The 14,471-nt window shown below is 40.5% G+C and overlaps 1 protein-coding gene across 9 annotated transcripts in view; it reads left to right on the top strand.

Annotated features, from left to right (window-relative positions):
• Positions 1 to 14,471, top strand: part of DOCK9 (dedicator of cytokinesis 9) — a 262,790-nt gene that overhangs the window by 151,177 nt on the left and 97,142 nt on the right. For all 9 annotated transcript variants that reach the window (XM_008143977.3, XM_054719897.1, XM_008143975.3 and 6 more), the window contains exons 5-9: positions 399 to 468; positions 2,495 to 2,590; positions 3,584 to 3,718; positions 9,841 to 10,015; positions 11,005 to 11,072. In XM_008143977.3, the coding sequence (XP_008142199.2) occupies positions 399 to 468; positions 2,495 to 2,590; positions 3,584 to 3,718; positions 9,841 to 10,015; positions 11,005 to 11,072 (544 nt within the window). The remainder of the gene's footprint in view (positions 1 to 398; positions 469 to 2,494; positions 2,591 to 3,583; positions 3,719 to 9,840; positions 10,016 to 11,004; positions 11,073 to 14,471) is intronic.

The following is a 14,471-nucleotide window of genomic DNA, read 5'->3' as shown; positions in this document are numbered from 1 at the left end:
GCCTCAGTTTCCTCATCTATTCCCAGTAAATGGTCTTAACACCAGTCCCCCCCCATCAAAAGGACTAAAGGAGAAAACACGTGAAGTACCCAGCACAGTGCCTAACACATAATTGTTTAATAAATGCTAGCCGCTATTGTTACTGTCATGTTTTTGTTGTTAATGCCTACCAAGTCTTTATTTATTAATAGCTTTCCCATTTTAAAATACCTATGTAACTCCCAACAAGCTATGCATAGCTTTTGGAGTTCTCTTAACTCCACTGATGGTTTTTATCTTAGTATCTTAGTGGGCCAGCTTTGCGTTTGTTAAATGCTGGTTCCTCTGATGGGAGAAGAATGCAGCATCTCTCCGGGGACCAGGTAATTATAAAACAAGTTCTTTTCTTCTTTTTAAAGCAAAGGGGCCAAGTTGGATAAACTTCCAGTTCATGTCTATGAAGTCGATGAGGAGGTTGACAAAGACGAGGTAGGATGATCCCTCACAGATTTTAAAATTGATTTCTTTTACAGACTTAGAAGATTAATTAGAAAATTACCAACATTTAGCCAAAACAGCAATTGGAATGTTTCTTGAAACAGGGAAGAATTTTACTAAATGTGTTGTTTGATTGATTGAAATAAAGTTTCTGTTTCAACCTGACTACTTAGCACACGTAGCATGTTCTCCTGGCCCTGTTTATTTGTTCTGAGATCATTTTCAAAGGCCTGGATAAGATTTGGCTGCGCTGTTAAAAGATATCAAGATCACTTAGGCCTTAAGTTTATGTTGTTTTTTTCTTTTCTTTTCTTTTTTAAAATATATTTTTATTGATTTCAGAGAGGAAGGGAGAGAGAGATAGAAACATCAGTGACGAGAAAGAATCACCCATCGGCTACCTCCCGCACGCCCCCCCACTGGGGATCGAATCGAACCTGGGACCCCCTCAGTCCACAGGCCGACACTCCATCCACTGAGCCAAACCAGCCAGGGCTGTGTTGTTTTTCAACAGGATGTCTTAAAACAAACTGGTAGCCAGTACATTTTAAGTTGCTGTTTTTCAGTGATTGCGTTGAGTGAAGTATGTAGTACCCAGAAGCTCTGATTTTAACAACCACTTCCCCTACTGTTGGAGAAATGATAATGGCTAGGGAAGTGTACAAAGACAGCAGGGCATGAAGGGGACTGTGTCCACTGAGCAAGGGAAACCTACTAAAAGTTGGTGCTGCCTATCTCTGTATTTCTCTTTCTCCCCTACTCACTATTGGGTACCTCATCGTGAGTTTAGCTCTTCTTTTCTTTTTCAATTGTCAGCTAAGCCAATAACACCACGCCCCTCATGAACTTTTAACAATGTCCTTGGTAGCAAATTATTTTAGAAACAGCTTTTTAAAAAATAATTCTGAGAAGAGGAGGTAGTCATTCAAAATGAAAAGCAAGATATTAAAAACACGGTGCTGATTAATAGTAAGAGGAGGACCAAGTAAAATAATGCATGTTAGGACACACAAAACAAACTGTAAAATCCTAGACAGATAAGTTATTTCTATTATTGCTAATAATAACAACAGTAAAACCACCAATATTAATATTGAGATGGTCTAAAACATAGTATAAAATGGGCCTTTATGCAGTCATCTGCTTGTACAGAAATGAGGATCGTAATTAGAGACTAGTTTTAGGAGGTGTGAGCTGGGCAAGCTGACACTGTGTGGCCTTCTCTTCCCAGAGTACCTACTGAAGTGTACACTGAGCACACACCTCCTTAAAGGGAGAAAGAAGCCATAAGGGAGCACTCTTAAAGAGTGTGCAAGGGTGTGGTGGAAGACTTGCTGGATTGTGTATTTGTGTGTATATATTTCTCCGGTCTGTTTATTATGTGTACAAATATATGCCTATATTTTTAGTAGCCACCCCCTTAAACCCAGATCTCAGAGCTTGGGGTCAGAACTTGTTTCTTTACTTTTCTAGCTGTTTCCTTTCACTTTTCTAACTCCTTCTTTCCTCTATCCCTGTTGCATTCTTCCCTCTCTTTCCTTTTTTTTCTGGTTGCCCCACCATGTTACCTGTCCTTTCTTTATTGCCTCACATTTCCTTCCTTCCTTCCTTCCTTTATTCAACTTCCCCTGAACTAAGCCTCTGGGAAGTTTTCCAGGAATTTGCTTTTGTCCTTCAGTCATAGGGGAGTGTCATTTGAAAACATTTTTCATGAAACCAGGCAAGACCTTAGAACTTGAGTGGTCAAGTATGGTATGTACTTTCTGTGGCTCATTAAACCCTTAAAAATAAAAATCTGTAGTGGAACAGCTTTGCCTTTTCATGGACAAGGGTTTTCAGAAATGTAGGCTTGTCCCTCTCTTTCCCTGTTAAGTGGACTCTAGAGTGACTTGTAGGTGTTAGTGTCAGATGGTTACTCCAGTAAAGGGGCAAGGGGCAATCAAGTGAATGATTTTCCCACTAACCAGACTCACAGCAAATAACAGAGATTGATTGCAATGTTTTCCTTCTCTCCCAGGATGCTGCCTCCCTCGGCTCTCAGAAGGGCGGGATCACCAAGCACGGGTGGCTGTACAAAGGCAACATGAACAGTGCAATAAGCGTGACCATGAGGGTAAGGAGGCCCATCACCCTGTTTTCCCCTCTGATTAAACGTGTTTTGCTGTAGGTCTTAGGAATAACGCTCAAGATGAATGAGCGTGCTGTTCTTCCTGACAAAAGTGATGTTATCTGGTTAGTAAGATGCCTCCCTTTGGTTAGTAAGATTGACCCCCATTCGTACAGACCCTTCCACCCACTTACCTGTCACCCTCTCACCACCATTGTGAAGAGATCATTGGCCTGGTATGAAGGTGCGATGGCTAACACAGGCTTTTTTCCTCTGTATTAACTACAAAAATGATACTTGATACCTCAAAGAACATCACCGAGAAGCTAAACCTAAGCACTTTTTTGGAGATCTGTGACAAAGTCAAGTGAAGTAGAAATTGAGGACTAAAAAAAAAAAATGGTTACATTGGTAGAAGGTTGCAAAGAGGAAAGTAAAACCAGAGTAAAAAAAAAAAACTAACTACCCAGGACAGAAATAAGCTCAGAGAAAGACCAGGATAATAATAAAGAGAAAAGAAGCACTGGAAGGGGAGAGGGTGTAGGATAGACAGGGAGATAAAAATCAAATCGGGAAAAATGCTGACTGTCTAAGTCCTGAGGCTGGAAAAGTGCTCAGAGTCACGAGGCAGAGAATGGTTTCTGTGCTGTGTGAGCAGAAACCCTGGGGATTTGAGAAAGTTTCCATCCCTCTGAGCTACATCCCAATTCGGAACTCACTGCACTGCTTTTGGGTAGTTATATAAAATCCCAAATTCTGGGGGTGAGAAAAATGACCTGTCGATGTTAGGTGAACCACCTCCTAACATCTACAGGTGAAATTTCTAGATGTGAAGGAGAGTCTTAACTCACCCAGTTACCTGGGGGCATTGGCCAGAATTAGATTTGATTTGGGGAGAACTGAACTGGTTTTAATATATGTGTCGAATTGTGAGTTATTGGGAGGGATTGTGATTCTTTTCATTTTGAAACAATAGCTTTATATGTATTTTTCTTTCAGTCATTTAAAAGACGGTTTTTCCACCTGATTCAACTTGGTGATGGATCCTACAATTTGAATTTTTACAAAGATGAAAAGATCTCCAAAGAGCCAAAAGGATCGATATTTTTGGATTCCTGTATGGGTGTGGTTCAGGTAAATATGGAAACAGTTTTATCAAGTTTTCTTATTTGTAAAAGTACCATCTGTGAATGAGCAGATCGAAGCAAACACTTCCAAAAATGGCAGTTTTGTTGCAGAAATATAATAGCTGACTTTAAACGAGAAAAGCCTTATTTTTCATCCTTTTAAAAGATGGCAGGTATAACATAGAGGCAGAATTATGTTATAGTAGCCACAAATGCTCTTGTGCATGAGTTCTTGTGTTTAAAACCTGGCTTAGCCACTTTTTAGTTGTGTGATCTTGGACAACTATTACCTCAAGTTGCTTCATTTGCAAAATTCAAATAGTGATAATGTTTCCTTAATAGGGTAAATTGGAGGATTGGATGAGCTAACTTGAAAATATTTAGAACAGTTCTTAGCATTTCAGTGATGACTTTTATCACAGTACCAATGGCAGAGTAGTATATTGGTCAAGAGATTAGGTTAAGATTCAAACTGAATTCAAATCCCTGCTCTCCCACTTACCCACCATGTAACCTTGGAGATATTATTTAACCTCTCTGGGCCTCAGTTTCCTCACTTGTTAAATAGAGATGTTAATAGTATTGAATATGGTTTCTGAGAGGATTAATTAATAGATGTATGAGCTTAGGACAGTGCTGGCACATGGTAAACATTCAGCAGCTAGTATTAGATATTTTTATCATAGTTCTGCTGTGATTGTAGAATTATTCTTAGAATTTATATATTATACTAGAGGCCCGGTTCATGAAATTTGTGCACGGGGGGTGGGGGTGTCCCTCAGCCCAGCCTATACCCTCTCCAATCCAGGACCCCTCGGGGGGATGTCTGCCTGCTAGGCTGATCCCCCTAACTGCTCTCCCCTGCCAGCCTGATCACCCCTAACCGCCTCTGCCTCAGCCCCTGCCACCATGGCTTTGCCTGGAAGGACGTCCGTAAGGTCATCCAGAAGACGTCCAGTCTAATTAGCATATTACCCTTTTATTAGTATAGATATAACATATGAATATGTACATATTATAAATATCAGGCAATATAGATATTGTGGAAGTCCTTGTTGACCCCAATTGTTCCCTTTTCCAAAGACCTGCTTTTACCAATTTGGCATTCTCCTTCCATACCTTTATAGAATTGTCTTTGAAAGCAGGTTGCCAGTTTTCCCATCTGTCTGTCCACCCATCCAGCTAGCCATTCCCCTGCCATTTTTCAGGAAGATCTAAGGCAGCAACTTACAAGGATTCATAAAACACAGAACACCATAAATTTCAAGTGGGTTTGAAAGCAGAAAGGTAAACGAGGAGTCAGGGTAGGGAGGAGATAAAGTGGAATTAAGGGAAAAGCATGTTACAAAGACCTAATTAGGTGGGCAACAAACTGGGTCCTATACTTTCCAGCTTGGAGACCCATGCAGTCACACAGCACACATAGATACAATCTAATTAGTCAGAAGCTGCCTGAGCAATCTCAGAATGAAGATCATTCAGGCATTTCTCTTGGGGGCCCTCATACAGAGGGCACACTGTGGGATTAATGAACAGTCTCCTTGACAACTCCTCACAATAGATACAGTCACCATTATCAGAGGAGTCTCCCTTAAAATGACTTCAGTGTTGCCTAATGACATCAGCCTGAATCTCAATTCTATAAGAAAGGTTGTTTTGTGGAACCAGTGTGGTTAAGGTTAGACACACAGCTCTCTGGTTTGACCCTCAGGTATACTTGTTTATGTATTCGTGTTTATTTAAATTTAAATTACATTTTCATCTAAGTAATTGTTCATCTGATGTAAGCAGGCAGACAGTGCAGAAAGGTAACACTAAAGCCACATTCCTGCCTGCATCACCCCTCCTCCCCCATTCTCCACTCTCCTAAAATGATCATTTTCAACTCTTTTCATTAGTTTTTCTGGATTTGTCTTCATATTGCTAGATAAGGAGTGTTCGTATTCTTCATTCATCAGTTGTGGACATTATGTGCTGGTGATGAGATTGTAGCTCCTGCCACCCTCCTTTCTGCTCTAATCTGGACTACGGTTGACCCTTGAGAAGCACTGGGGTTATGGTCGCCAACCGCCTGCAGAGTCCAAAATCCATGCATAGCTTTTGACTCACCCAAATTTAGTGATAGCCTGCTATTGACCAGAAACCTTACCAATAACACAGACAGTTGATTAACACATATTTTGTATGTTATACATATATACTGTATCTTTATGTTTGTTCACATTTTCCTCAACTACGAATGGTGCAATGTATGGTCTGTAAGTGTGTGCAGAATTTTTTATAAATTTTAACTTTGTATAATAGATTTCTGAATATTCAATAGTAGTAAATTATAAATTAGACTAATATCTATATATAATTTATTCATTTATGATATAGCTACGTTTTTCTTAACTTTCCATATTTTAAGCTATGCAGTTCATCTGCAAGTTTTTTCACATTGTCCCAAATATCACATGTAAGTGGACTCATGCAGTTCAAACCCATGTTAATCAAGCATCAAACGTAATTGCCCTTTTAGCTTCTGTACAGCTACCATCCTGAAAATTCCCTTTACCTTCTTCCCTACATTGGAGTTCCTGTTTTGAGAATCCTAGTTGTCTTCTTTCTTGATTTACTTTCTTATTTTGGAGGAATACATCCTCCAGTAGTTTCCTGAGGAATCATGTGTAAGAGGTTAATTTTTTGAGGGTTAGCATATCTGCAACTATCATTATTTTTGCATTTATACTTGACTAAGAGTTTGGCTGGATGAAGATTTTCAGGGTAAATTTTACCTTAGAATTTGAAGGCCCTTCATTAATTTCTAGGTGTCATGCAGAAAGGTGAGGTGGTGCTCAAACTCACTTCATTTATTTCCCTTCTCTCAGGGAGCCCAGGCCTGCCCTCCCTGTTGTCAAATATCTGAAAAACAGTTGTTCCATCTAAGTATTCTGTCCAGTTTTCTAGTAGTTACGATGGGAGGGTAAGTCCAGACCCTGTTACTTCATCATGGCCAGCAGTAGAAGTTGGTGGTCCAAACTCAGATATTTTCAGGGGCTAAGCAGGTAATTAAGTGAAAGAAGAGGCCTAGGTGTGAAGCAATAGGGAATACTTGGGACTATGACAAACTGGGGACAGGTGGTCCCATTTAAAGAGGACTGATACTGCTGGGTGGAAATACCAACTCAGGGGTGCCAGACCATCGGGTTTTTCAAGAAGGGCAAAAATACAGAATTTTAGTTAAATCTTGGTGTTCTTAATTGTTGCTAACTAATTAAAAAAACAAAAACTGTGCAAAACTAAAAAAAATAAAAATAAAAATGGGAGGGGGTTAGAATACATGAAAGCGTATTTGGGCCTGGTACAAGAGGATAGCATCACTTAATGTTCACTGAAAATTAGTATACGCCATCAGCTAATTGGCATGTCTCCGGCTGGTAACCCAACCTCACCTGAAAGCTGCCACTGTAGAAACCAAATTTATATCAAAGTATGTTTAATCAGAGTGTATAGTAAGGAGTACCAGAGTGAACTGCCTCTTGTGTGGGACTCCCAAGTAGGAGTTTGATTTATATTTTTATATAAAGTTGAGAGACTTTTCAAGTTACTTTTTAGTTAAATTTTCTGGCATTTGGAAAGTAGGAAGTAATTACTTTTTTTATAGGCGTTTTGGTGCGCATCTTCAGCACAGTGCATAAATGATTTATAAGCACAGCATGCTGGGCTATTGTTCAGTCTGGGGAGTGCATTTTAGAATCGAAGGCTCTGATTTCAGTGGATGCCTCATCCTTCATACTCTTTTTGCAGAAATGGCTGATGGTGTTTTTCATTTAATGAATTGTATCTAAGGCTTTAAAAATTTAAAAACATTTTCATCCACATTTATTGTAAACTAAGCTCCAAAAGTTGTGGTTTAAGTGTTTTGGGGGTTTTAAAAAATATATTGCTATTGGACATTATTATAAAACTAGAGGCCCAGTGCACGAAATTCGTGCATAGGGGTTAGGGAGAGGGGTCCCCTCAGCCCAGCCTGCACTCTCTCCAATCCGGGACCCCTTGGGGGATGTCCGACTGCCAGTTTAGGCCTGACATCCCTCTCACAATCCTGGACCGCTGGCTCCTAATCGCTCACCTGCCTGCCTGCCTGGTCGCCTCTAACTGCCCCCCCCCTCTGCTGGCCTGGTCACCCCTAACTTCCCCCTGCTGCCGGCCAGGTCACCCCCAACTGCCCCCTCCCTGCCAGCCTGGTTGTTCCTAACTGCCCCCCCCACCGGCCTGGTCACCCCCAACCAACTACCCCCCTCTGCCAGCCTGGTCGCCCCTAACTGCTTCCCCTGCCGGCCTGGATGCCCCCAACTGACCTCCACCCCCCCTGCCGGCCTGGTTGCCCCACGCAGCCTGCTTGTTCAGTCGTTTGGTCGTCCCTCACTAACCCCCCTGCTGGCCTGGTCGTAGGCAGCCATCTTGTGAGGTTGTGATGGTCAATTTGCATATTACCTCTTTATTATATAGGATTAGTTGATTAACACTATGAGTTCAAAGAAATGCCTAAAGTAAATTTTTAAAATGGACCTGAATGGAATCCAGGTTAGAATGTTAAGCCCTAAAAGTATTTTAGAAGCTTGGAGTGATTATAGTTGATTTATAGATAAGGAAACAGGAATAATCCAGGATCAAGGCCGAATGTCTCCTCCCGCCCCCCTTTTAACTTTTCACTTTTTGTAATTGTGAGTATGTGAGGAATGTGGGGGAAAGAAAACTCGTTTCTCTTCCAGACTTTGACTCTGATTCTTGCCTTGCAGTGAAGTGTAAGTGAGGTCCAGGGCAGCAATTAGGGCGCCCACAGTGTGCAGTCTGTACACAGTAGTTTGTGTGGCTTTGCCGGGAGCGGCTCTCTCCTTCATATTTCTGAGAACTACACAAAGATGCCTTTGGGAGGGTGGCCCTGTCCCTGAGACCTGCGTTCAGGAGCCCCACAGGGACTGCAGCTAACCAGCTGGAATTTTAGTGGGTGAGGGGTCAGCTCTTCCCTGGACGGGTTGGCAGGAGTGTGATATCCCTCAGCCTGCACCCACAAGGAATCTTGTGCCACGGTCCTTAGAGCTTGATCACTACCTAATGCAGTCACCCCAGGGGATGTTTGGTAATATCTAGAGCCGTGTTCTGATCTTGACACCTAGAGGGGAATGCTACCGGCATCTAATAAGGATGCTATTAGAACACCTACAATGCATAGGACGCCCCCACACAAGAATTATCAGCCCCAAACATCAGTAGTGCAGAGCTTGAGAAACCCTGGCATGTTCATCCTTCATCATTTAATGCACATGGACTACTGTTTTTATACTTCGAGTCAGACATCCTTTCAGAGGCATAAAACTACAGGCATGAAGGAAGGGGAAGTGTCCCAATACCTTTTGGGACTCATCAGTGATGAGAAAGTTCCAGATAAGGAAGTCAAGCATATTGATAGATAATGGCTTGCTTTTAAAAGATTTTTATTGACTTCAGAGAGGAAGGGAGAAGGAGAGAGAGATAGAAACATCAATGATGAGAGAGAATCATTGATTGGCTGCCTCCTGCACACCCCCCACTGGGGACCGAGCCTGCAACCCGGGCATGTGCCCTTGACCGGAATTGAACCTGGGACCCTTCAGTCCGCAGGCCGATGCTCTATCCACTGAGCCAAACTGGCCAGGGCAATAATGGCTTGCTTTTAAAAAATGTAATACCACCCACTAGTTCATTTAAAAAAAAAATTAGGAGCTAAGGGAATTGAAAACTTTCAATGAAATTTCATTCGTTCAAATATCTTTCAAGAGCCTATATTATTTGCCAGGCAGTATTCTAGAAATGGGGATATAGCACTGAACAAAGGAAATCTCTGCCCTGAGGAGCTTCCATTCCATTGGAGGGGAGCAGACAGCAAACAAGATGAATATGTGAACGAGGGAATGTGTCAGATGGAAAAACAAAGCTATGGAGAAAAGAAAGCAGGGAAGGTGGATAGTAGGGGTTTTATGGGGAGGAAGCTTGTCTGCAAATGCCAATGTGATAGCATCCACCAGCAAATAATAAAGAGAAAACTTAATAAGGCCGTCCCCATTCTTTTAACATATGTCTCGTTACCCTTTTTTCCCATTTTAGAACAACAAAGTCAGGCGTTTTGCTTTTGAGCTCAAGATGCAAGACAAAAGTAGTTATCTTTTGGCAGCAGACAGTGAAGTGGAAATGGAAGAATGGATCACAATTCTAAACAAGATTCTCCAGCTCAACTTCGAAGCTGCGATGCAAGAAAGGCGAAACGGGGACTCTCATGAAGGTAGGTAGATCTAGCTTTCCCCAGGCACAGGCACACTCTGTGAGTGTCCTTTATTTCTGACAGAAGGTGTGGAAAGTAGACAGATATATTGCATACGTACATGACAGGTCAGACAGATGTGAGCTTTTTACAGACAGCCTGTCAAAAAAAGATTTTTGTCATATTACAATTTATTACCCTGACATTATTTTTATAAGGAAATCATGTAATTGGAAGAACCACAGCTTTGGAAGCAGAAAGGAAGACTTGAGTTTGAATCCCAGCAATATACACAATTTTTCAGCTGTGAGACCTTGGGCAAGCTGCTTACATTTTCTGAGTATTGGTTTACTCACCTGTGAAATGGGAATAAAAAATGGAATTTGTTGGTTATTGGGAAGATTAAATAAGATAATGTATGTCTAGTACCTAGCATAGAGTCAGCACTTAAAATACTAGCTATAGTTGTTACTATTACCATTAATCATATCGTTTGGAACTTCCAAGACTAAGTTAGGGTGGGCAGAGAAGCCTCTGATTAAATGGATGGAAATCTATTTTCTTGACAATTCATGCGTTCATTTTTTTTCTTGGTTCTTTAGACAGGTGATTCTCAACCTGTCTAAGTCTTAAAAATGCCTGGGAACTCTTAAAATATATTCTTTCCTTTGTCCCACCAAAGATTCTGACTTAGCTGGCCTGGGGTGGTGCCGGGGAGGCCTGACTTTTAGCACGTCGGATGGGAGTGGTGTGTGGGCTGTTCATGGCTAGTATCTGTTCTAATCAGACAGTGTCCAAGCTGTACCAGCTGTCAAATGTTGAACTCTCACCATTGGGCCTGGGCATCAGAGTTGTGTGTGTTTTAAGCTCCAAGGTGTTTCTAATGAGCATCCAGGGTTGAAATTCAGTGTGTTCCAGGGCACTTAAGAGAAATGGCCTTCCTCCTCCTGTTTTAAAAAATATATATGTTCAACTACAAGTGACTCAGGTTATCTGTTTTGCCATTTTAGATGATGAACAAAGCAAATTGGAAGGTTCTGGTTCCGGTCTAGATAGCTACCTGCCTGAACTTGTCAAGGTAACACCATCTTAAATCTTCTGCTCTTCACAGAATGATACTGGAATAATTCTCATTTCATCTGTTGAAATGATTAGCAGTTACATTATAGTAAATCATTAAAATGACATTGTAGTTACTGCTCATTCTTTTCTAACTTGAATTTTTGCTGAGGTGAAAGACACTGCTCACCTGAGTCGATTTCAGTCTGTTTTCCAGAAAGTGCCTTACAAAGTATTCTTTTTTTATTACTCTTTGTCAGTGATTTTCAACTGATGTGCCGCAAGAATTTTTAAAACATCCAATACCTGACTATTTAGTCAGGGGCACTGACCTCCAACAGCCAACACAACAATAGCTCTCTGGTGTGACTGAATCAAATTATACAATTATACCTTTTTTTTTTTTTGTCACATTGACAGAAAAATATAACATTTTTTGGTGTGCTGTAGAATTTTAGTAATTCGTTTCTGTGTGCCATACGATGAAAAAGGTTGAAAATCACTGCTTTAAGTCTTTTTCCCTCCATAATATTTACTATCGTATTACAAGCATTGAAGAAATAACCAAAATACACAGGTAAATGTTCCCAAGGGAACAAAGTACTTATGCAGCCCTTATTCAAGTTAATAGACACAATTCCAAAGATGATGGTTCCATGTGAATCTTGCCACCAAACCAAAGAGTGGTTGCCTGTGTTCTATTCATTGTTCATGCGTCTTTCTGAAAGAAAAAAAGTTATACCTGTTTTTTATAATTTTGAGAATCTTACAAGTTACTGAAAAGCACAAAGAACAAAACAACTATATTCCCACCTCTCAGATTCAACACCTGAGACTATAATTTTAGCTTCCATATTTTTAAAGAAAAAAATACATTATAAAAGTTTTTTTTTTAAACATTATCCTTATTCCATTCCCTTCTTCTCCTGCAACCTCAACCAGAAACAATCACTATTAAGAGTTTTCTGGGGTTACTTTCATATCTTTACCGATATATCTGTTATAATGATATATATATATGGTTGTGTTTTATATGTTTAACAGTGTTATATAAATGATAATGTATTATTCTGCCCTTGCTTTTATTTTCAATTCAGCATTGTTTTGAGATCCATCCAAGTTGGTGTATAGATCTAGTTCATCTTTTTATTGTATTGCGTAAGCAGTTATCATAGCTGTTCTATTATTTTCAGTTTTTCTATTACAGTGTTACAGTGAGTATTCTTGTATTCGTCTCCTTGTGTGCGTCTACGAATGATTTCTTTTTTAAATGAGAGAAATGTCTTTGTTTTCTCTGGTTCTTTATATTCTTACTCTGTTACTGCCTTTCTATTCTTTTTTTTTTTTCAAATACAATGAAATAGAGACTGCACACACCCACATCTTAAGTACTATAATAGAAAACTTGGTTTATCTATATACAATTATAAATAGACTAGCATTCAGCACTGACCTTTACTTTAGACAACATGGTTCTTCTAAAATGTAAAACCTCCCTCCCTGGCTAGGACTTTAGAATATTGTTTTTCTTAGGACTTGACTGTTACCACAGTATCTTTTTAGCACCTGCCTATTAAAGCTAATTTTAGTGCCACCATTGTAACCACCTTTTAGGCTGGGAAGAGTTTGGTGTATGTGTTTGCTTTTTTGAGTTATGAATTTCTATGTATCATATTTTTTTTACATTGAGATTAGCTTTTTTATTTCTAGATGTTTGGGGGTTCATAATTTCTCAAAGCAAAACCTTTGTGGAAACTGATAACATATGCAATGCAATCTAGAATTCAAAACACAACTTTCTACACTTACTGGGTGAACACAGTTGATACCTAGGAGCAGACTCATGTTATTTGAACCTAATGTTGATTAATTAGAAATCTGTATCATTTCCTGTGAAGACATACAGGAGTTGTGCTCTCCATTCTTCTCTCATTGCATACTACCACCTAGACAGCATAATTTAGAATGCCTTGGTCCTAAGACCTAGGGAGATTAAAAACAAACAAACATATGTACATTTTTTTTAAAAAATCTGGGTCACATAATGTTCAGCTAAAGAAGTCTGACATGGCCCAGCCAGTGTGGCTCAGTTGTTGAGCATCAACCTATGAACCAGGAGGTCAGGGTTCGATTCCCGATCAGGCATATGCCCCGGTTGCAGGCTCGATCCCCAGTGTGGGGCATGCAGGAGGCAGCCGGTCAATGACTCTCTCATCATTGATGTTTCTATCTCTTTCTCCCTCTCCATCCCTCTCTGAAATCAATACAAATATATTTTAAAAATAAAATTTAAAAAAAAGAAGTCTGACATGAAAATACATATATATTCTTTTAAAAATCTATGTATAACATATTTGGAACTATTTTCAAACTGGGGGTAAAAACCATGGTTGCTGAAGCTATTTTGCTTGCTAAAATCAATTTAATTGGTTTCAACCACCCCCACCCCCATTTCTTACTTATAATTTGTTTTACTTGTATTTTTTATTCTTTTTTATTGAAGTAGAAGTTACATACAGTAAAATTCTCAAGTACAGTTATACAGCTTGATGAATTTCCCATCTGTGCACACCCATAACCACCACCCAGATCTCAATACATAGAACATTTCCAGCACCCAGCAGGCTCTCTTGTAACCCCTCCCAGCTGGCATTCTCATTCTTTCGACCTCTGTCATCGTAGGCTGGTCTCAACTATCCTAGACCTTCCTACAAATGGAATCCTACAGTGCGCACTCTCTGTGTCAGGTTTCTTTAGCTCAGCATTATGTGACCCAGATTTTCTTCTTCCTAAAGGGTAGAATTGAATAGAGAACATGAAAGTACACTGCCCTTAATGAGGATAGATAGTACTTTACAGCTATAGGTATAGATACAGACATTGTATGTGCATTGGGTTGTGATGCAAATGTACTTTTTACCGTGGGTCATGGTCAAAGCCTGAAAAATGCAGCATATTGCTTCCTCCCCTCCTCCACGGCTCTCCAGCGCTTTTAAAGCTCTTTTGACTTAAGAAGGTTGAAAGAGGCAAAAGGTAACTTTTCAGAGGGAAATAAAGAAGACTGAGATGTATTGTCATTCAGTCATTGTGCTGCCATCGCGCTCGCAGGCGCAGGGGTCCATGGTGGTGCCCTGTGGTGCCCAGTGAGAGGGGCCCAGGCACCCACTATGCCCGGCTCGCAGCTCCTTTACAGCCCAGCGCCCCGAGGATGGGTGTGGTTTTGGCTCTTTACAACCCCCTTCAGCGTGCGGGGTGATCATTTGTACCTGTTACAAAAAAGCAGGGGAGTTAGCCGATAACTACTTTTAGGAAGAATGGATTCCATGGTGGAGAATCTGAGATGAAAGTGCGGAGTGGGAAGGAGAGAGGGGAGGCTGGAAGCAGAGGTGAGCAAGGAGGGGAGTTTAATCAGGAGCTG

The sequence above is a fragment of the Eptesicus fuscus genome, chromosome 8, assembly GCF_027574615.1.
Source record: "Eptesicus fuscus isolate TK198812 chromosome 8, DD_ASM_mEF_20220401, whole genome shotgun sequence".
Classification (NCBI taxonomy): domain Eukaryota; kingdom Metazoa; phylum Chordata; class Mammalia; order Chiroptera; family Vespertilionidae; genus Eptesicus; species Eptesicus fuscus.
The sequence above is the reverse complement of the archived record's forward strand: the minus strand, read 5'-3'. Positions and strand labels throughout refer to the sequence as shown.